General features: G+C 44.8%; 1 protein-coding gene across 2 annotated transcripts in view; it reads right to left on the bottom strand.

Annotated features, from left to right (window-relative positions):
* man2a1 (mannosidase, alpha, class 2A, member 1) overlaps nt 1-20,226 on the bottom strand; it is a 235,528-nt gene that overhangs the window by 117,654 nt on the left and 97,648 nt on the right. For both annotated transcript variants that reach the window (XM_068029802.1, XM_068029801.1), the window contains exon 10: nt 10,624-10,809. In XM_068029802.1, the coding sequence (XP_067885903.1) occupies nt 10,624-10,809 (186 nt within the window). The remainder of the gene's footprint in view (nt 1-10,623; nt 10,810-20,226) is intronic.

The following is a 20,226-nucleotide window of genomic DNA, read 5'->3' as shown; positions in this document are numbered from 1 at the left end:
GCCTAGAGCTAGCGACTGGAGGGGAGCGAGCGAACGGCCGGTGAGTGGTGTGGCGCAAAGCGAGGAACAATTGGCCAGGGGAGTGGGGGGGGGGGGGGGGAGAAGAGGAAGCGTCGAGGCCTGGAGCGAGTTGCCGAGGGGGGAGAGCGGCTAGTGGGGCGGGAGCGAGTGATGCGGATCGCGTGCCAGCCTCAAAGTCTCCCATTCAGCCGCTTCCTCCAGCCAAGTAGGGGTCTGGGTACCTGATGACGCCTTATCACGCATGCGTGAAAATGGACTAGGCGTGGATACGCGATGACGTTGACGCTGCGCGATAATGTCATCTCGCGCAAGCGCAACTTAGTCCTGGCAAGATGTAGCTGCGTATGTGCACATTTGGCACACTCTGATCACGTCAGAGGGCTTCTGCGTTGTCAGGAATTACTTTGTAATTCTTATATACCTCCATTCATTAGCCCCCTCTGGAATATGTCACCCCTATTCCCACTCCAGGCAATTGGCCTGTGGATGTGAGGGCTCTGTCGTGTGTGTCATGATCACACATAATATCACTATCCAGCCCTTGAACTACTGTACTCTGTTTGCCAGAAACTTCATCACAAAACACATGAGCAGTTGAGGTACAAGATGCCTCATTTACTTCTATCAGCTGCTCAGGAGTCTGAGATTTTGTAATTAATTCCGATTAAGCGCAATGAATGAATCTTAATAGTTTGAGTGCCATGTTTGATAGTTACTGTTTTACCATCATGACCTTACCAAGCCATTGCCATTCTTATGACCCTCTCTTTTATAGGATACCAAATCAAACTCTGTCTTAAACAATCTCAGCCTTGATGGAAATCTGTCTCCCTGTATGTAAAGCATTCAAATGTGCAGAAAAAATTGAACTAATTGCAGTACCGCCTCGAGAGGAGGAATATCGCAAGAACAGAAGGAAATTTGTTCCATTAAGGCTAAAGGAAATGACTGGCTCCCCAAGAATTTTTTTTAATGCAGCAGACATCTGATCCAACAGGGTCTCCATCTCTGAAAACCGAACGCCAGCTAGAACAGTTCATAGAATCATAGAATGGTTATAGCACAGAAAGAAGCTACTCAGCCCATCCTGTTCGTGCCAGCTCTCTATAATAGCAACTCAGCGAGTCCCACTCCCTTGCACTTTCCCTGTAGCCCTACAAATTTTCTCTCTTCAGTTCCCTTTTGAAAGCCAGAACTGAATCTGCCTCCACCACACTCTCAGGCAGTGCATTCCAGATCCTAACCACATGCAGTGTAAAAAAAAAACTCTCTCATGTCGCCTTAGGTTCTTTGCCATTCACCTTAAATCGGTGCCCTCTGGTTCTCAATCCTTCCTCCAATGGGCAGTTTCTCCCTATCTACACTGTCCAGACCCATCACCATTTTGAACACCAGTATCAAGTCTCCCTTCAACCTTCTCTTCTCGAAGGAAAACAACCACAGCTGCTCCAATCTATCCAGGTAACTGAAGTTAGTCAACCCTGGAAACATTCTCGTGAATCTTTTCTGCACCCTGTCTAATGCCTATACATCCTTCCTAGGGCTGGTGGGTCGCATGCCGCCATTATCTTGAATGCGGCGGCTCATTTAAATACGCAGGGTGGCCACCACCCCCCCACCCCCTAAATGATGTGGTGGGGGTGGCTTGGCAACGCCATAAACAGCATTAGCTGTCTTTACGCAGGCGCTGGTACCATTTTTAAAGAGCTGCCAGCGCTGCTTAGAGAATGCAGAATAGCCCCCATTTCGCCCCCCCACCACTACACTAAAAATAAATGTTTGGCCCATTCCCCCCCTCCCAATACACTGAAATTGCAGGGTTGAACTCTTCTTCCCTCAACTGCACAAAGTGCAGAGTTGACCCCTCTCCCAACTGCATAAAGTGCAGAGGTCATCCCTTTCCGCCGCCCCACATTAAAAATGCAGAGTTGATCCCCCTCTCTCCCAACTGCACTAAAAATGCTCTGATCCCCCCCTTCCCATCTCGGTGGGAAGCTTTCCCTGGACAGGAAAATGAAGGCGCATGAGTGCCGCCCGTCACACTGAAGATCCGGATATGCATAAAGTTAGGTGGGGGCATGGTTGAGGTACTAAATGCATCTGTCTTTACCAAGATGCTGTCCAAATCATAGCGGAAGAGGACGTAGCTGAGACACTGGATGGGCTAAAAATTGTTAAAGAGGAGGCTTTAGATAGGCTGGCTGTACTTAAAGTTGATAAGTCGCCAGGACCCGATGAGATGCATCCAAGGATACTTGGGAAAGTAAGGGTGGTAATTGCAGAGGTACTGGCCATAATCTTCCAAATCTTCTTGGATACAGGGGTGGTGCCAGTGGACTTGAGAATTGCAAATGTTACACTCTTGTTCAAGAAAGAGCGCAGGGATGAGCCCAGCAATTACAGTCTGGTCAGTTTAACATCGGTGGTGGGAAAGCTTTTAGAAATGATAATTCCGGACAAAATTAATAACCACTTGGACAAATGTTGATTAGCTAAGAAAAGCCAGCACGGATCTGTTAAGGGCAAATCATGTTTAACTAATTTGATTGGAGTTTTTTGATGCGGTGTATATGACTTCCAAAAGGCATTTGATAAAGTGCCACATAATAGGCTTGTCGGCAAATTTAGAGCCCAGGGAATAAAAGGGTCAGTAGCAGCATGCATACAAAATTGGCTGACTGACAAGAAACAGAGTAGTGGTGAACGGTTGTTTTTATGACTGGAGGAAGGTAGATAGTGGAGTTCTCCAGGGGTCAGTGCTAGGATTCCACCTTTTCCTGATATATGTTAACGACCTAGACCTTGGGTGTTGAGGGCACAATTTCAAAATTTGCAGGTGACACAAAACTTGGAAGTATTGTGAAATGTAAGGAGGATAGTGATAAACTTCAAAAACATAAACAGACTGGTAGAATGGGTGGACATGTAGCAGATGAAATTTAATGCAGAGAAATGTGAAGTGATTCATTTTGGTAGGAAGAACGAGGAGAGACAACATAAAATAAGGGGTACAATTATAAAGGGAGTGCAGGAGCAGAGGGACCTGGGGGTATATGTGCAGAAATCATTGAAGGCGGCAGGGCAGATTGATACAGCGATTAATAAAGCACACAAGATCCTGGGCTTTATAAGAAGAGGCATACAAAAGAAAGGAAGTTATGCTGAATCTGTATAAAACACTGGTTCATGCTCAACTGGAGCACTGTGTCCAGATCTGGGCACAACACTTTAGGAAGGATGTGAAGGCATTAGAGAGGGTGCAGGAAAGATTCACGAGATGGTTACAGGGTTGTGGAACTTCAGTTACATGTATAGATTGGAGAAGCTGGGGCTGCTCTCCTTGGAGAAGAGAAAATTAAGAGGAGATTTGATCGAGGTTTCTGGACAGAGTAGATAAAGAGAAACTGTTCCCATTGGCAGAAGGATCGAGAACCATGGGGCACAGATTTAACCTGACAGGCAAAAGACCCAAAGGTGACATGAGGAAAAACATTTTTATGCTGTGAGTAGTTAGGATCTGGAATGCACTGGTGAAAGTGTGGTGGGGGCAGATTCAAATCAAGGCCTTCAAAAGAGAATTGGACAATTATCTGAAGGGAAAAAATTTGCAGGTCTACGGAGAAAAAGTAGGGAAGTGGGACTAGGTGAGTTGGTCTTGCAGAGAACTGGCATGAACATGATGGGCTGACTGGCCTCCTTCTGTACTGTAACCATTCTACGATTCCATCACCTACCTGTTGTCCTGTGACGTCACTCCTTGAATACCAATTGGCAGAAGCACTGAGGTTAGCAAGGGGAGAGAATGCACTCTGTGGGAGATTAAAATGTTCAACACCAAGATTGGCTTAGTAGCAACATTACTGATCGAGCTGACATAGCCCTGATGCACATAGCTTGCAGCAGGTGGTGAGAGATCCAACACGAGGGAGAAACATACTTGAACTCATCCTTACCAATTTACCTGTCACAGATGCCTTTGTCCATGACAGTATTGGTCAGAGCACCCATCCCACAGACCTTGCAGAGCTGAAGTCCCACCTTCACACTGAGGGCACCCTCCATCGTGTTGTGCGGCACTACCACATTTCTAAAGGGATGTAGGTATTGCTAGGAAAACTAACATTTGTTGCCCATCCCTAATTGCCCTTGACATGGTGATGGTGACCCATTTTCTTGAATTGCTCCAGTGCTGTTAGGCAAACAGCTCCAGGATTTTGACCCAGTGACGATGAAAGAACAGCAATATATTTCAATGTCAGAATGCATGCGACTTGCAGGGAAACTTGAAGATGGTGCTTTTTAAAAATTCTTTCATAGGATGTGGGCATCACTGGCAAGGTCAGCATTTGTTGCTCATCCCTAATTGCCCTTGAGAAGAAGGTGGTGGAGTTGCCTTCTTGAACCAACTGCAGTCCATCTGGTGTGGGTACACCTGCAGTGCTGTTAGGGAGGAAGTTCCGAGATTTTGAACCAGCAACAGTGAAGGAACAGCAATATATTTTCAAGTCAGGATGGTGTGCGACTTGGAGGGGAACTTGCAGGTGTTCCCATGCGCCTGCTGTCTTTGTCCTTCTAGGATGCGGGTTTGGAAGGTGCTGTCAAAGGAGGCATGGTGAATTTCTGCAGTGCTGGCACTCTGCGTGGTGCTGCAGGGAGTGAATGTTGAAGGTGGTGGATGGGGTGTCGAGCAAGTGGGCTGCTTTGTCCTAGATGGTGTCGAGTTTCCTGAGTATTGTTGGAGCTGTACTCATCCAGGCAAGCGGACAGTATTCCATCACACTACTGATTTGTGCCTCGTAGATGGTGGACAGGCTTTGGGGAGTCAGGAGGTGGGTTAATTGCCACAGAATTCCCGTCTTTGACCTGCTCTTGTAGCCACACTATTTACATGGCTGCTCCAGTTCAGTTTCTGGTCAATAGTAACCCTCAGCATGTTGATAGTGGGGGATTCAGCAATGGTAATGCTGTTGAATGTCAAGGGGAGATGGTTAGATTCGCTTTTTTTGGAGATCGTCATTGCCTGGTACTTGTGTGGTGCGAATGTTACTTGTTACTTATCAGACCAAGCCTGAATGCTGGCCAGGTCTTGCTACATACAGAAGGAATGATGGAGTTAGGGTCCAAATTAAAAGGTAGAACATCAAAGGTAATCATCTCTGGTTTGTTACCTGAGCCATGTGCCAATTGGCATAGGGTCAAACAGATTAGAGAAGTAAAAGCAAAATTCTGAAGAAGGGTCACTGACCTGAAACGTTAACTCTGCTTCTCTCTCCACAGATGCTGCCAGACCTGCTCAGTATTTCAAGCATTTCTTGTTTTTATTTCAGATTAGAGAATTAAACGCGTGGTTCAAAGAGTGGTGTAGAAAGAAGGGGTTTTGATTCATGGGGCACTGGTACTAGTACTCAGGGAAGAGTGAGCTATTCCGTTGGGATGGAGTCCACTTAAACCGGGCTGGGACCAGTGTCCTGGCCATTTGTACAACTAGGGCTGTGGACAGGGCTTCAGACTAAGGGGAAAGGGGGTGGGTGCAGAGGGAGGGTTCAGGTGAAGGGAGATTTAGAAATTCAAAGAGAAAGACTGAGGCATCGGAACAAGATAGCATTGTGGGTAAAGTCAAGCAGAATGGGAGAGGAAGGGACAGAGACTTTAACAAAAATCGTACACCAGTGAATAGGGTCATTGCAGGGAATAGAAGTAAAAATTGAAATTAAAGGTTCTTTATCTGAATGCAGAAAGCATCTGCAATTAGATGAACATGTGGCATAAATAGAGGGAAATGATTTAGATCTAATCGCCATTACAGAGACATGGTGATCAAGGTTGGGAAATAAGTCTCCAAGGGTACACAATATTTTGTAAAGACAGACAGAATGGCATAGGAGGAGGGGTAGCCCTGATAGTAAAGGATGGCATAAAGACATTCGTGAGAAAGGATCTGGCTTCAGAAGATCATAAAGTAGAATCAGTCTGGGTGGAAATTAGGAATAGCAAGAATCAGAAAACACTAGTGGGAATAGTTTATAGGCCCCCAAACAGTAGTTAGACTGTTGGACAGACCATCAAACAAGAAATTATTGGAGCTTGTAACAAAGGCAATGTAATAATTGCGGGGACTTTGATCTTCATACAGATTGGGACAACGAAACTGGCAAGAGTGGTCTAGAAGATGAGTCTGTAGAATGTTTTCGTGACAGTTTCTTCGAGCAATATGTTGTGGAACTGACTAGGGATAAAGCTATCTTAGATCTAGTATTGTGTAATGAAGCAGGGTTAATTAGTAATGTCACAGTAAAAGATCCACTGGGAAATAGTGATCATAATACCATTGAATTCCATGTTAAATTTGAAAGTGACATACTCCAATCACAAACAAGAATCTTAAACTTAATCCAACTTAAGTCAACTACATAGGTGTGAGGGGAGAATTGGCTGAGGTTAATTGCGTAAACAGACTAAAAGGTATGGCATAAATGAACAGTAGGAAACATTTAAAGAAACAATTAAAAATGTTCAACAAAAATACATTCCACTGAAAAACAAAAACTCTGCAAGAAAGACCTATTCATGGTTCACTCAGGAAGCTAAGGATATTAGATTAAGAGAAGAGGTTTACAATGTGCAATAAACAGTAGCAAGTCTGAGGATTGGAAGTGTTTTAGAAACCAGTGAAGGGCCACCAAAAAGTTAATAAAAAGGGAAAGAATAGAGTAAGAGAGTAAACTAGCCAGAAATATAAAAATAGATTGTAAGAGTTTTTATAGGAATATCAAAAGGCAGAGAGTAGCTAAAATAAAAGTTGTTCCCTTAGAAGTAGAGACAGGAGAAATTATCATGGGGAATGAGGAAATGGCAGAGGCATTGAACAAATATTTTGTGTCTGTTCTCACAGAAGATGACACAAGTTCCATACCAGAAATATACGGTAACCTAGAGGCTAAGAAGAGTGAGGAAATTCAAGAAATTAATTATCAACTGAGAAAAGGTATTGGAGAAACTTAAGGGACTAAAATCTGACAAATCCCCAGGCTCTGATGCCTACACCCTAGGGTTCTAAAAGAGATAGCTGCAGAGATAGTGTATGCACTAGCTATGATTTTCCAAAATTCCTTAGATTCGGGAGTGGTCCCGTCAGATTGGAAGTTGGCAAACATTACACCACTTTTCAAGAAAGGAGGGAAAGAGAAAACAGGGAACCACCAGCCAGTTAGCCTAACATCAGTCATTGGGAAAATGCTGCAAACTATTAGTAAGGAAGACTTAACAATTCACTTAGAAAAGCATAATATGATTCGAACAAGTCAATATGCTTTTACTAAAGGGAAACCCTGTTTGACAAATTTATTCGAGTTTTTTGAGGATGTAACTAGTAGGCTAGATAAAAGGGAACCAGTAGATCTGGTATACCTGGATTTCCAAAAGGCATTCGATAAGGTGCCACACAAAAGGTTAATAGGCAAGATAAGGGCTCATGGAGTTGGGGATAATATATTAGCATGAATAGAGAATTAGTTAACGGACAGGAAGCAAAGAGTGGGCATAAGTGGGGAATTTTCAAGTTGGCAGGCAGTGAATAGTGGAATGCTGCAAGGATCAGTGCTGGGGCCTCAGCTATTTGCAATCTATATCAATGACTTAGATGAAGAGACAGAGAGTAATGTATTTTAGTTTGCTGATGATAAAAAGCTAGGTGGAAAGGTAAGCAATGGGGAGGACACAGAGAGGCTGCGAAGAGATATAGACAGGTTAAGTGAGTTAGCAACAAGACGGCAGATGAAATATAATGTAGTGTGAAGTCATTCCTGCAGCAATGTCCTGGGGTTGAGGTGATTGGCCTCCAACAGCCACAACCATTTTCCTTTGTGATAGGTAAGATTTTCATAAGAATAGAAAAGCAGAATTTTTTGTAAAAAGGTGTGAAATTTGTAAGTGTTGCTATTTAAAGAGACTTGGGTGTGCTCGTACAAGGAACGCAAACTCTATGATTCTATAAAAAGTTAGCATGTAGGTACAGCAAGCAATTAGGAAGGCAAATGGCATGTTGGCCTTTATTGCAAGGGGATTGGAGTACAGGAATAAAGAAGTCTTGCTACAGTTATACAGGGTTTTGGTGAGACCACATCTGGAGTACTGTGTGCAGTTTTGGTCTCCACGTTTAAGAAAGGATATTCTTGCATTGGAGACGGTACAGCGAAGATTCACTGAATTGGTCCCTGGGATGAGGGGGTTGTCCCATGATGAGAGGCTGAGTAAATTGGGACTATGCTCTCTGGAGCTAAGAAGAATGAGAGGCAATTTAATTGAAACATACAACATTCTGAAGGGGCTGGATAGGGTAGACGCTGAGAGATTGTTTCCACTGCTTGGGGAATCTAAAACACGGGCATAGCCTCAGGATAAGGGGCTGATCATTTAGGAGATGAGGAGAAATTACTTCTCTCAAATGGTTGTGAATCTTTGGGATTCTCTACCCCACAGGGTTGTGAATGCTCCATCGTTGAATATATTTAAGGCTGGGATACACAGATTTTTGGTCTCTCAGGGAATCAAGGGATATGGCAAGCAGGCGGGAAAGTGAAGTTGAAGCCTAAGATCAGCCACGATCGTATTGAATGGCAGAGCAGGCTCATATGGTCTACTTCTGCTTCTATTTCTTGTGTTCTTGTGAGCGACATGGACTGCTTCGGTATCCGAGGAGTTGCGAATGGTACAATCATCAGCGAATATCCCCACTTCTGACCTTATGACGGAGGGAAGGTCATTGATAAAAGCAGCTGAAAATGGTTGGGCCGAGGACACAATGCTGAGGAACTCCTGCAGCAATGTCCTGGGGTTGAGGTGATTGGCCTCCAACAGCCACAACCATTTTCCTTTGTGATAGGTAAGATTCTACCAATGGAGAGTTATCCCCTTGATTCCCATTGACTTCAGTTTGGATAGGGCTCCTTGATGCCACACTCAGTCAAATGCTGCCTTGATATCCAGGACAATCACTCCCACCTCACCTCTTGAGTTCAACTCTTTTGTCCATATTTAGACCAAGGCTGTAATGATGTCAGGAGCCGAGTGGCCCTGACAGAACCCAAACTACGCATCGGTGAGCAAGTTATTGCTGTTTAAGAGACGCTTGATAGTATTGTCCACAACACCTTTCATCACTTTGCTGATGATCGAGAATAGACTAATGTGACGGTAAAGGGCCAGATTGGATTTGTCCTGCTTTTTGCGGATAGGACATACCTGGGCAGTTTTCCACATAGTCAGGTAGATGCCAGTGTTGTAGCTGTATTGAAACAGTTTGGTGAGGGGCATGGCTAGTTTGACACCACAGAATGCCCAACCTCAGACCTCCTCTTGTTGTCATTGTATTTATGTGCCTGGTCCAGTTAAGTTTCTGGTCAACAGTGACTCCCAGGATGTTGATGGTGGGGGATTCAGTGATGGTAATGCCATTGAATGCCAAGGGGAGATGATTAGATTCTCTCTTGTTGGAGATGGTCACTGCCTGACACTTGTGTGCCACGAATGTTACTTGCCACTTATCAGTGCAAGCCTGAATGTTGTCCGGGTCTTGCTGCATGCAAGCATGGTCTGCTTCATTATCTGAGGAGTTGCAAATGGCACTGAATACTATTCAATAATAAGTGAACATCCCCACTTCTGACCTTACGATGGAAGGAAGATCATTGATGAAGCAGCTGGTTCAGCCTAGGACACTTCAGATTCAAATTTAGAGAATTGTATTAAATCTCCTCTCAACTTTTGTGAAAATCATTCTAGTATCTGAAGGCTTTCAGGATAACTATAATTCCCCATCCCTGAAATTATATTGACCAGCCTGAACTGTACTTATGGTCAATACAAGGCAATAGAGAACCTCTAGCTACATAAACAAGCATGGATGTGGTTCAAGCATTCTTAGGAACATCCCTTGCCGATGCTTGTTTCTCTATCACATGGGTATGCAAGTAAAGAGAAAAACAAAACTAGAACTCTCTGTGCCTGAAGGAAATGAGCCTCAACATCCAACAATTTTTTAACCGAAAGCTGCTTTTATATTGCGCAAGAGCTGCACCAGCACTAGCAATTTCCAGATGCACAGGTCTTGAGCAGCTGTCTGTAAAACTGTTGAGATTTATGAAAAACAGCATTTGCTAAGCTCCATTTTCAGTGTGTTTTCCAGGCTGTCAGCTGCAATGACGCTTAGCAATTACACATTCAGCTTGCAGCCACCTGCATGAAATTCAAGCACAGGAACCAGCTACACAAAATGCCAGTATTATGCAATGTAAAAGCAGATAAAGACACGAACCTCTCTTTCCTCTACTAAGGTTAAAATATAAGCAAGCATTATAATAATGAAATAATTATGAAAACAATTCAGATTAGGACCTGGGTAGCACAGCACGCTGTATTGACTGAACAGTCTTATCCTCTTCCTGCACTACCTCCAATACATGTATATTAAAATTATTAAGCACATTTATGACAAGTTTATCAGACAGCCATGGAATCTTATCAGATCAGGTTATTGTAAAGATAAATTAAAAACTGAATATAGAGGAAGATAATTTAAAATGAATCCTACAAATTAATATTTACCTAGTTCCATAGTCCACAACAACCCACTCTTTAGCAGTTCCAGTGATTGCATCATGATGTTGGAACAGGCCAAGATTTCGTCTTGCTTCAATGAGCAGTTTATAATTTTCTGATGAAGGGAACATTGTCATTTTATTCGATTTCTGAGCACCCACCAATGCTAAATAGTAAAGGATTTCTGCTGCCCTACACAGGAAAACAAAATACATAATATTCATTTATAACTTAAAAGGTCCAACAGCTCTTTTCAATGTAGCGAGTGTCAAGCATATTATACATCTTAATTAACTCAAAGAAAAATCTATAGTCAAGATGACCTTTTGTATATACCAGCTTAATATGAAATCATTGTATGGAAATGCATGTAAAAAAAATTACTTGTTCAGGATCTTAACATTAATTTATTAAAATTAATGTCTTCACAAATGTTTAACTGAATCCCTAGGAGCATTTTGATTGGCTTCATGAGCCCCAAGTACTCTGGCAAGGAAGATCCTGTTGAACTCCATAACCCAATCAATATTCACACAATTCAACAGTTTCCAACTGAGTTAATCCGTGGCGATGTACAATTGTTTGGGTATATTAGTATAGTCCAACCAAAAAATGATGGTACTGCTACATTTTAATTTATTAAAAACCTTCTTCAATCTAGCCAGATTGAATTTGCCACATCTCTGCATTTCTTACTTACCACAGAAATCATGTAAAAAGAAAAAGACTTATATTTATATCGTGCCTTTCACAACCACCATCAACTTTCACACATGTACACCTTCCAACACTGGATGAGTGATACAAAAAGAATATTGCAGCTATTGAAAACTCACAGAAGAAAACAACCAGAACAAATAAGTCAAAGAAATACAAGACATCTGTAACTACAGAACTATCTCAAGCAGAACTAGCAGAAACTGAACCATATCACTTAAAATGTCTGCTATTTTCTTTCTCAGTATCTCAAATATCTGTAGCTCAAAATTAAGTTTCCAGCACAAAAATACATTAGAACTTACATATTTACAACACCACGATTAAACTTACCTACAAGATTGCCTTCTGTCCTGCTCAGTGCCTCCATTAATATTTGTACTTGGAAGCCTCAGCATCGCTGAAAAGCCTGGGGTTAGACTTGACATTCTTTGGTTACTATCCTCTTGCAGAATGGTAAGATAAGCAGAGCCTCTTTGAGAGGATCTGGCTTCAAGATGACATATCTGACAATGAAAGCTCTGAATACTATCAATCCTCTTGAGACTCTTGTCTCAGTAATCTAATCACTGAACCAGACAGACCCACAGTACTCCAGTACATCGTTAGTAATTGACCAGCCAGCTTGATTCACTGATGGAACTTGGAGGGTCAGACCTATCACTGAGGGCTGAGGTTATTCCCACTGATATTCTTCCCATTCATTTCCAGACAACACTGCAAGTCAATTCCCCAATGGGTAGGTGATGTTAGCTGAATAAGCAGCAGGAAGCTGACTAGTGTTCATGTGAATCAGGCTGCTCTGCAGTTCTCCAGAGCACTGCTACTGATTGCCCAGCCAGTCTAGTTCACTAATAAAAGCTGGGATAGACAGACCTATAAAGAACAAAGAAAATTACAGCACAGGAACAGGCCCTTCGGCCCTCCAAGCCTGCGCCGATCCAGATCCTCTATCTAAACATGTCGCCTATTTTCTCAGGGTCTGTATCTCTTTGCTTCCTGCCCATTCATGTATCTGTCTAGATACATCTTAAAAGACGCTATCGTGCTCGCATCTACCACCTCCGCTGACAACGCGTTCCAGGCACCCACCACCCTCTGCGTAAAGAAATTTCCACGCATATCCCCCCTAAACTTTTCCCCTCTCACTTTGAACTCGTGACCCCTAGTATTTGAATCCTCCACTCTGGGAAAAAGCTTCTTGCTATCCACCCTGTCTATACCTCTCATGATTTTGTACACCTCAATCAGGTCCCCACTCAACCTCCGCCTTTCTAATGAAAATAATCCTAATCTACTCAACCTCTCTTCATAGCTGGCGCCCTCCATACCAGGCAACATCCTGGTGAACCTCCTCTGCACCCTTTCCAAAGCATCCACATCCTTTTGGTAATGTGGCGACCAGAACTGCACGCAGTATTCCAAATGTGGCCGAACCAAAGTCCTATACAACTGTAACATGACCTGCCAACTCTTGTACTCAATACCCCGTCCGATGAAGGAAAGCGTGCCGTATGCCTTCTTGACCACTCTATGGACCTGCGTTGCCACCTTCAGGGAACAATGGACCTGAACACCCAAATCTCTCTGGACATCAATTTTCCCCAGGACTTTTCCATTTACTGTATAGTTCACTCTTGAATTGGATCTTCCAAAATGCATCACCTCGCATTTTCCCTGATTGAACTCCATCTGCCATTTCTCTGCCCAACTCTCCAATCTATCTATATTCTGCTGTATTCTCTGACAGTCCCCTTCACTATCTGCTACTCCACCAATCTTAGTGTCGTCTGCAAACTTGCTAATCAGACCACCTATACTTTCCTCCAAATCATTTATGTATATCACAAACAACAGTGGTCCCAGCACGGATCCCTGTGGAACACCACTGGTCACATGTCTCCAGTACATCACTTAAAGCAAAGTGCGCTGCAAACTGGGTAAGGTGGTCCAAACCAGATAAGTTGTGGTTAGTGTACCAGTACTTCTGTACTGGTAAACGTTAGCAGTAGCCATGCATACACAGAGTAAATCTTAAGGCTTGGTTCTACTAACCTTCGCCCAAGTTCTCTGGATATGGGTTAGTTGAATATGCCTTTAAAGAGAGATATTACATTTTAGGCAATCAGAAGTGCTGGAGGAGGGAGTAGCTTTACAACAGCTTGATTTGGAGATACATAAAGATCATGGTGGGTGTCTGTGCATGTCAGATACCTTGATCATCAAAACAAAAATTGATATGCTTTCCATCACTGCCAACCCAAGAGTTAAAACTGTCAATCTACAATGCACCTCACTAAACAACTGGTGTGTGGCTCGGAGGGGAACTTGCAGGTGATGGTGTTCCCATGCATCTACTGCTCTTGTCCTTCTAGGTGGTAGAGGTCATGGGTCAGAAGGTGCTGTTGAAGGAGCCTTGGTGAGTTGCTGCAGTGCATCTTGTAGACGGTACACACTGCTTCCAGTGTGTCGGTGGTGGAGGGAGTGAATGTTGAAGGTGGTGAATAGGGTGCCAATCAAGCCGGCTGCTTTGTCATGGATAGTGTCAAGCTTCTCGAGTGTTGTTGGAGCTGCACCCATCCAGGCAAGTGCAGAATATTCCATCACACTCCTGACTTGTGATTTGTAGATGGTGGACAGGCTTTGGGGTGTCAGGAGGTGAGTTACTTGCCACAGAATTCCTCGCCTCTGACCTGCTCTTGTAGCCACAGTATTTATATGGCTACTCCAGTTCAGTTTCTGGGCAATGGTAACAGCCCAGATGTTGATAGTGTGGAATTTAGCGATGGTAATGCTAAATATCAAGGGGAGATGGTTAGATTTTCTCTTGTTTGCGATGGCCATTGCCTGGCACTTGTGCGGCACGAATGTTACCTGCCACTTATCAGCCCAAGCCTGAATATTGTCCAGGTCTTGCTGCATACGGACATGGACTACTTAGTATCTAAAGAGTCACGAATGGTGCTGAATATTGTGCAATCATCAGCGAGCATCCCCACTTCTGACCTTATGATGGAACGAAGGCCATTGATGAAGCAGCTGAAAATGGTTGGGCCTACCACACATAATATCAAAAAGTTTGTTTGTCTGTGTTTAAATGTTGGCGAGAACACTCCTGCTCTGCTCCAAATAAGGCTGTGAGATCTTTTATGTCTAACTGGGAGGGCAGACGGGGGCTGGGATTTTATGAGTCCCACAGCATTCCCAACAGAGGAACCGGAAGTTGGCGTAACTTCCGCTTCCGCCAGGTTTTCCATTTCCCACGCATTTAATATGTAGATAAATGTGAGGCGACAGGCATGGGGAACATGTGGGATTATGCAGCAGGGATAGCCTTTCAATGGTGGAACCCGCCGTCATTGGGTCAAACACCGTGATCACCACAGTTAAAAAGCATTCTGTGCTTGCAGCCTCAAGGATCGGAAGCCTTCCCGTCATGTAAATCTCTGCATTGGAGACTGAAATCAAGCTTCAAATCAATTCAAAATGCTTTTGCCTCCCTTAATCTTTGTAATCCAGCACCAACTTCACATCATTTACTTTATTTTTGCAGCAACACAAAAAAATGTCAGCCAGTAGGCAGCGTCCCACCCCAAGGTTCAGCGATGCCACCCTGCAGGTTCTCCTGCAGGCTGTCAGGGAAAGGTGGGCGGTCCTCTTCCGTGCAGATGGAGTCCGAAGAACCTTCCGCCTGACCAAGGCAGCCTGGATGGAGGTAGCAGAGGAAGTCTCGAACCGTGGGGTCACTCTTAGAACCTGGGTACAGTGTCGCAAACCCATCAATGACTTGTTCAGATTGGCAAGGGTAAGTGGTCTTGGCAAACTTGCTCCATTGTTTGTCACCCTGGCACCATCTCTTTAAGTCAGAGGGCAAATAATGCATGCAGTGGAATGCATGAGCAGCCTTGGTGCCATCGGCTAAATGATTATCCATCATCAACTTTCCGCACATTGTTGATGGGCTTGTGGGTGTCGTGTGAAAGCCAGTTCATAATGAGTTATGTCAATGCATGTTTACAATGGTTGTGATGCTTAAAAAAAATCTCATGCCATCTGCACTATCTTTTGCAGGACAAATGCACCCACAACAAGTGTGAGCGAGCCAACACAGGAGGAAGTGTCACTGACATTCGCGTGTTTACACCGGTTGAAGAGGAGGCTGCGCAAACAGCAAGAGAGGAGGGAGGCAGGGCCATATCAGATGGTGAGGCAAGACCCTCAAGGCGGAAGAATGAAGCGTCACCTCCTCTCTTGCAGCCATGCATGCATGCCCACTGAAAATGCCTGAACTCATGCAAAGCTGATGCTTAATATGCTTCTGTTTGTGTCTCCACTGCAGGTGCCTGCACTCAAGCGTCTGGATGCCATGAGGCCCAAGATTCCTCCTCTGGGGAGAAAGAGGAAGGCAATGCCTCAGAGCGTGCACTATCACCCGCCTCTTCTTCCACCTCCGCCAGCGCAGATACATTCGCAGGGTCCGCGTGGGTTTTAAGGTTAGAATCTGGGTCACAATCTGGCGTGCACGACACAGGCACGTTCCAGCAGCTGAGGGAACATGAGCCAGCCGGGTCCCCTGACAATCGGAGGACTGCTAGCGACCAGTCACCTGCTCAGCACCACGCTCATGGTGATCCTCTGTTGGTAGCTACAAGATGCTGGATGTGCAGCAAAGCCATGTGGAAAATATGTTGAAGATGCCTGAGGTCATGCATGGCTTTGCGCATCCATGGAGGAACCCATGCAAGCCATGACATCTACCGTGTCCCAGCATTTCAGCATAAGGCTTCCCCCCTCAGTCGAGATTTTGGCGAGCTTTGTGGCAGGTCTGGTTGAGCACTCGAGCCATATGAGACAGGACATTGTGCACACAGATGGAGGAGGAGCATGAGCCAGCTGCCCTGGGGCCTTCCTCTCAGGCCACTCCGAGGGTAAGCAGCATCTCGTCCTACCCCCACCCCCCTGACATTGACCCCCTCCGCCCCCCCTTACCTCCAGCAGGTGAGTACACGGGGATACTCATGTACCAGTGCTGCAGATCCCCAGTAGGATGGAGCCATCAAGGCCGCATTCCTCCAGAGGACAGCCGCCAGGTCATCCACAGCAACAGGGCAGCGCACTAAGCAGACTACCTCTACTTCAGCTGCTCATGTTGGGGTAGCACCTAGACATAGTGACAGAAAGTGAAAAGTGAAAGAGTTTTGAGCACAAAAGTGGCACGGGTGCTGTAAATAGTGTGCAACTGGTCAATAATTTTCAATACATCTTTACTTTAAATTTAGATGCACTCTCGTACAGCTTTTGCTTGGCTTCAGATGAAAACAAAGATGTCCACTGGAGGCTAAAGTAAAAGCAAAACACTGTGGATGCTGGAAATCTGAAATAAAAGCAGAAAGTGCTGGAAATACTCAGCAGGTCTGGCAGCATCAGTGGAAAGAGAATCAGAATTAACACTTCAGGTCTGTGACCTCAGAAGTTATGTTCTCTTCGGCTGGTTCATCGAAAACTGCTTGCAGCTGGGAGTTTTTCAAAATATGAGTTGTGACAGCTCCCTGGGAAATGTGCACAAACATGCATGATTCTTCGCCTGTGGTCGCAAACCAGTTGTACACTTAAAGGGTGGAAGTCTTTACGATTAACAAATACAGGAGGCTGGTCCCAGGGAGCTCTAATAACCACATGAGTACAGTTGATCACTCCTTACACTCTAGAGAATCCAGAAATGGCACCAAAGGCCACAGACTTTCCTGCCAAGCTGTCCTCCTCTATAGGTAAGTAGATGAAATCATTGGCACGCCTAAAAAGGGCATTGGTCACCTCTTTAATGCACCCACGAGCTGCAGACTGTGATGTGCCACATATGTCGCCCATGGATCCATGGAAGGACCAGCTAGCAAAAAAACTGAATGCAGCAGTCACCTTGACGGCAACTGGCATGGGATACCCACCAAAGCCAAGCGGTTGCAGTTCATGCCACAGGATCCTACAAATTTCTGTGACCATGTGACATCCTTAGGCAGCTCTGACATTGCATCTCTGACATTTGAAGGTAATTTGTCCTTGTCCTGAGGATGTGATGACGTGCCAGTGCCCATCTTCGATTATGCTGTTCCTGGATGTTATCATTCGGAGCATCCTCACCTTCCTGTTCTGCCTGTTGCTAACGTTCACACATCATGAGTTGAGGGAAAGAGCCCTCCATAGTCACTCCCTTTGCTCTTCTTGCCATAGTACTAGACAAATTGAGTGTATGAGACCCATTTTGCTGTGGCTTTTCTGAACAATATAAAAGAGCGTGGCAATTCAGCCCTCTGTTGCCAGTGAGCTAAAACATTGAGGGAATGAGCAGTTCCCTTATATCTGCCTTCAAATTGCTGCCAGATGAAAGACACACCCACTATCGTTTGTCTCCTTCCACTCTCCGTGCAATCCTTGAATGGACATAAAAACAAGAAACACTGGAAATACTCAGCAGGTCTGACAACTCTGCTTCCCTCTCCACAGATGCTAACGTTTCAGGTCAGTGACCCTTCTTCAGAACCCTTGAATGGACACGTGGTTTGCATTATTGTTGGTGAAAATGGTGCGCGTGGAATTCAGGGAAAGTCTCCCCAGCTTTCAACTTCCTCCTGCAACCTTCCAGCCTGAACCCATCACCCTTGACCCACCCAATGTTACCATTATGCTTCCCTCCATTCCATTGAACCTCCCCCCATTATTGTGCACAGTGTAATAATCAATTTATTCATGCCATCCCTTCCCCGTTACTATCGACTCTTACCCTTGATCCTCCTCAAATCGACCTGACCACTGTTGCCTAGTCCTGTTCCACTCCCTGTGAAATTGTCAAATTACCCAACCAATAGTCTTGACCTTCCCCCCCATACAGAATCCATTTGCCCCCAATGACTGTGACCATTCCATCTGTTAGCCAGTACCCTCTATTTGCCCCATAGATTCCCAACGTTGACAGCACTCATCTCTCCCTTTAGGCCATTGCCAAATATCTTCTGACTGCAATGCTCGAATCAACCCACCACCCCTGCAGCAGACAACATGTAATTTCAGCATCAACAACAACCTGAACCCGCTCCATCTTCCCCTGCTCATCCATGCACCCGATCACTCCACCCTTCCGTTCCCAAGTACCTTCCCCTGCAAGCCATGCACCTGATCAACCCCATCCTTCCCTTCCCGAGTACCCTCCCCTGCTGCTCCATGCACTGGATCAACCCCACCCTTCCCTGCTCCTCCATGCACTGGATCAACCCCACCCTTCCCTTTCCGAGTACCCTCTCCCGCTCTTCCTTGTAGACCAACCTCCCCCCCCACCCCATACCCCCGCAATGCCTTCGCCACCATCCCCTGAGAAGAATCACCCTTGCTAGTGCTGGGTCTGGAGCCAAAGATCCATTCGAACGCTGGCCTGGAACCAAACATCCATTCCAATGATGGTGTTCATTTTGCCGATGAGTTAAAGAGGGGACATCACAGATCTGAGACTCAACTGCAATGTTGCACGCCACGTTGAAACAATCGTGAACTGGGTGGCACGGGAATAGCACTCACCATTCATTTAATCTGGCAGGTAAGACTATGCGTAGGGTAATTAAATCAGCCCACACGCCACCAAATCTGCTCTTGCACAGCCCAAAAAATTCCCCCCAGGATCTCAGTATAAAATGTCATCTGAATCATGGCACCTCTACTAGTGCAGCACTCCCTCAGAGCTGCACTGAAGTGTCAGCCCAGGTGATGTATTCAAGTCTCCGGAGTAGGTCTTGAACGCACAACCATCTGACTCAGAGATAAGTGTGTTACCATAGAGTCAAAGCTGACATTAAAAACAAAATGGATGGAAATTAATAAAAACAATTTTTTAAAAATTGATAAACTGCTGAAATTTAAAGTATTTGTGATGAAAATCAAGTCTGTTTTGCCTGTCACTTTAAAACTCAGTCTTTATGCAATGGCAGTGTCGCAGCCAGCCAAGGTTTTGCCTATTCTAATATAACAGCTGGAATTTTATGCCCCCAACTCCCTGGGAGCAGCTGGGAGGCAGGCGGGATGCTGTGCTCATTGCCTACCCGACCCTGCTGCTATTTTACCAGCGGCAGGGGAGATGGCAAACGGCCCACTCGCCCAGGCCAATTGAGACTCTTAAGTGGCCAATTAATTGCTGAGTATTTCCAGGATTTTCTGTTTTTGTGTCCTCCATTTCAGTGTTTCCTTTGTTGATTAATGTTGAAGAACATTTATCTGTGAGTTGTAATTTATCACCTTATTTTCTTTCTGGAATTAATATCACATTAAATTTACAGCAACTATTTTGTAGGCCATTTTCTTGGCCAATACTTAAGGTTATAATTATCTGAAATTTTCTTAAAAGGCCACATAGGTCCATATAATTATGTTTGCCTAATCATAAGGTCTTCATGACATTAGTTTCAGCGGCACATTTTACAGTTAGTGAAAATTTTTTTTTTTAGATTAGATTAGAGATACAGCACTGAAACAGGCCCTTCGGCCCACCGAGTCTGTGCCGAACATCAACCACCCATTTATACTAATCCTACACTAATCCCATATTCCTACCAAACATCCCCACCTGTCCCTATATTTCCCTACCACCTACCTATACTAGTGACAATTTATAATGGCCAATTTACCTATCAACCTGCAAGTCCTTTGGCTTGTGGGAGGAAACCGGAGCACCCGGAGAAAACCCACGCAGACACAGGGAGAACTTGCAAACTCCACACAGGCAGTACCCGGAATCGAACCCGGGTCCCTGGAGCTGTGAGGCTGCGGTGCTAACCACTGCGCCACTGTGCCGCCCTAAATTGGACCAATATTTAATGTCAGTTCTCTGAAAAGTTACGGTATCACTTACTG

Source organism: Heterodontus francisci, chromosome 4, assembly GCF_036365525.1.
Source record: "Heterodontus francisci isolate sHetFra1 chromosome 4, sHetFra1.hap1, whole genome shotgun sequence".
Classification (NCBI taxonomy): Eukaryota; Metazoa; Chordata; class Chondrichthyes; order Heterodontiformes; family Heterodontidae; genus Heterodontus; species Heterodontus francisci.
The sequence above is the reverse complement of the archived record's forward strand: the minus strand, read 5'-3'. Positions and strand labels throughout refer to the sequence as shown.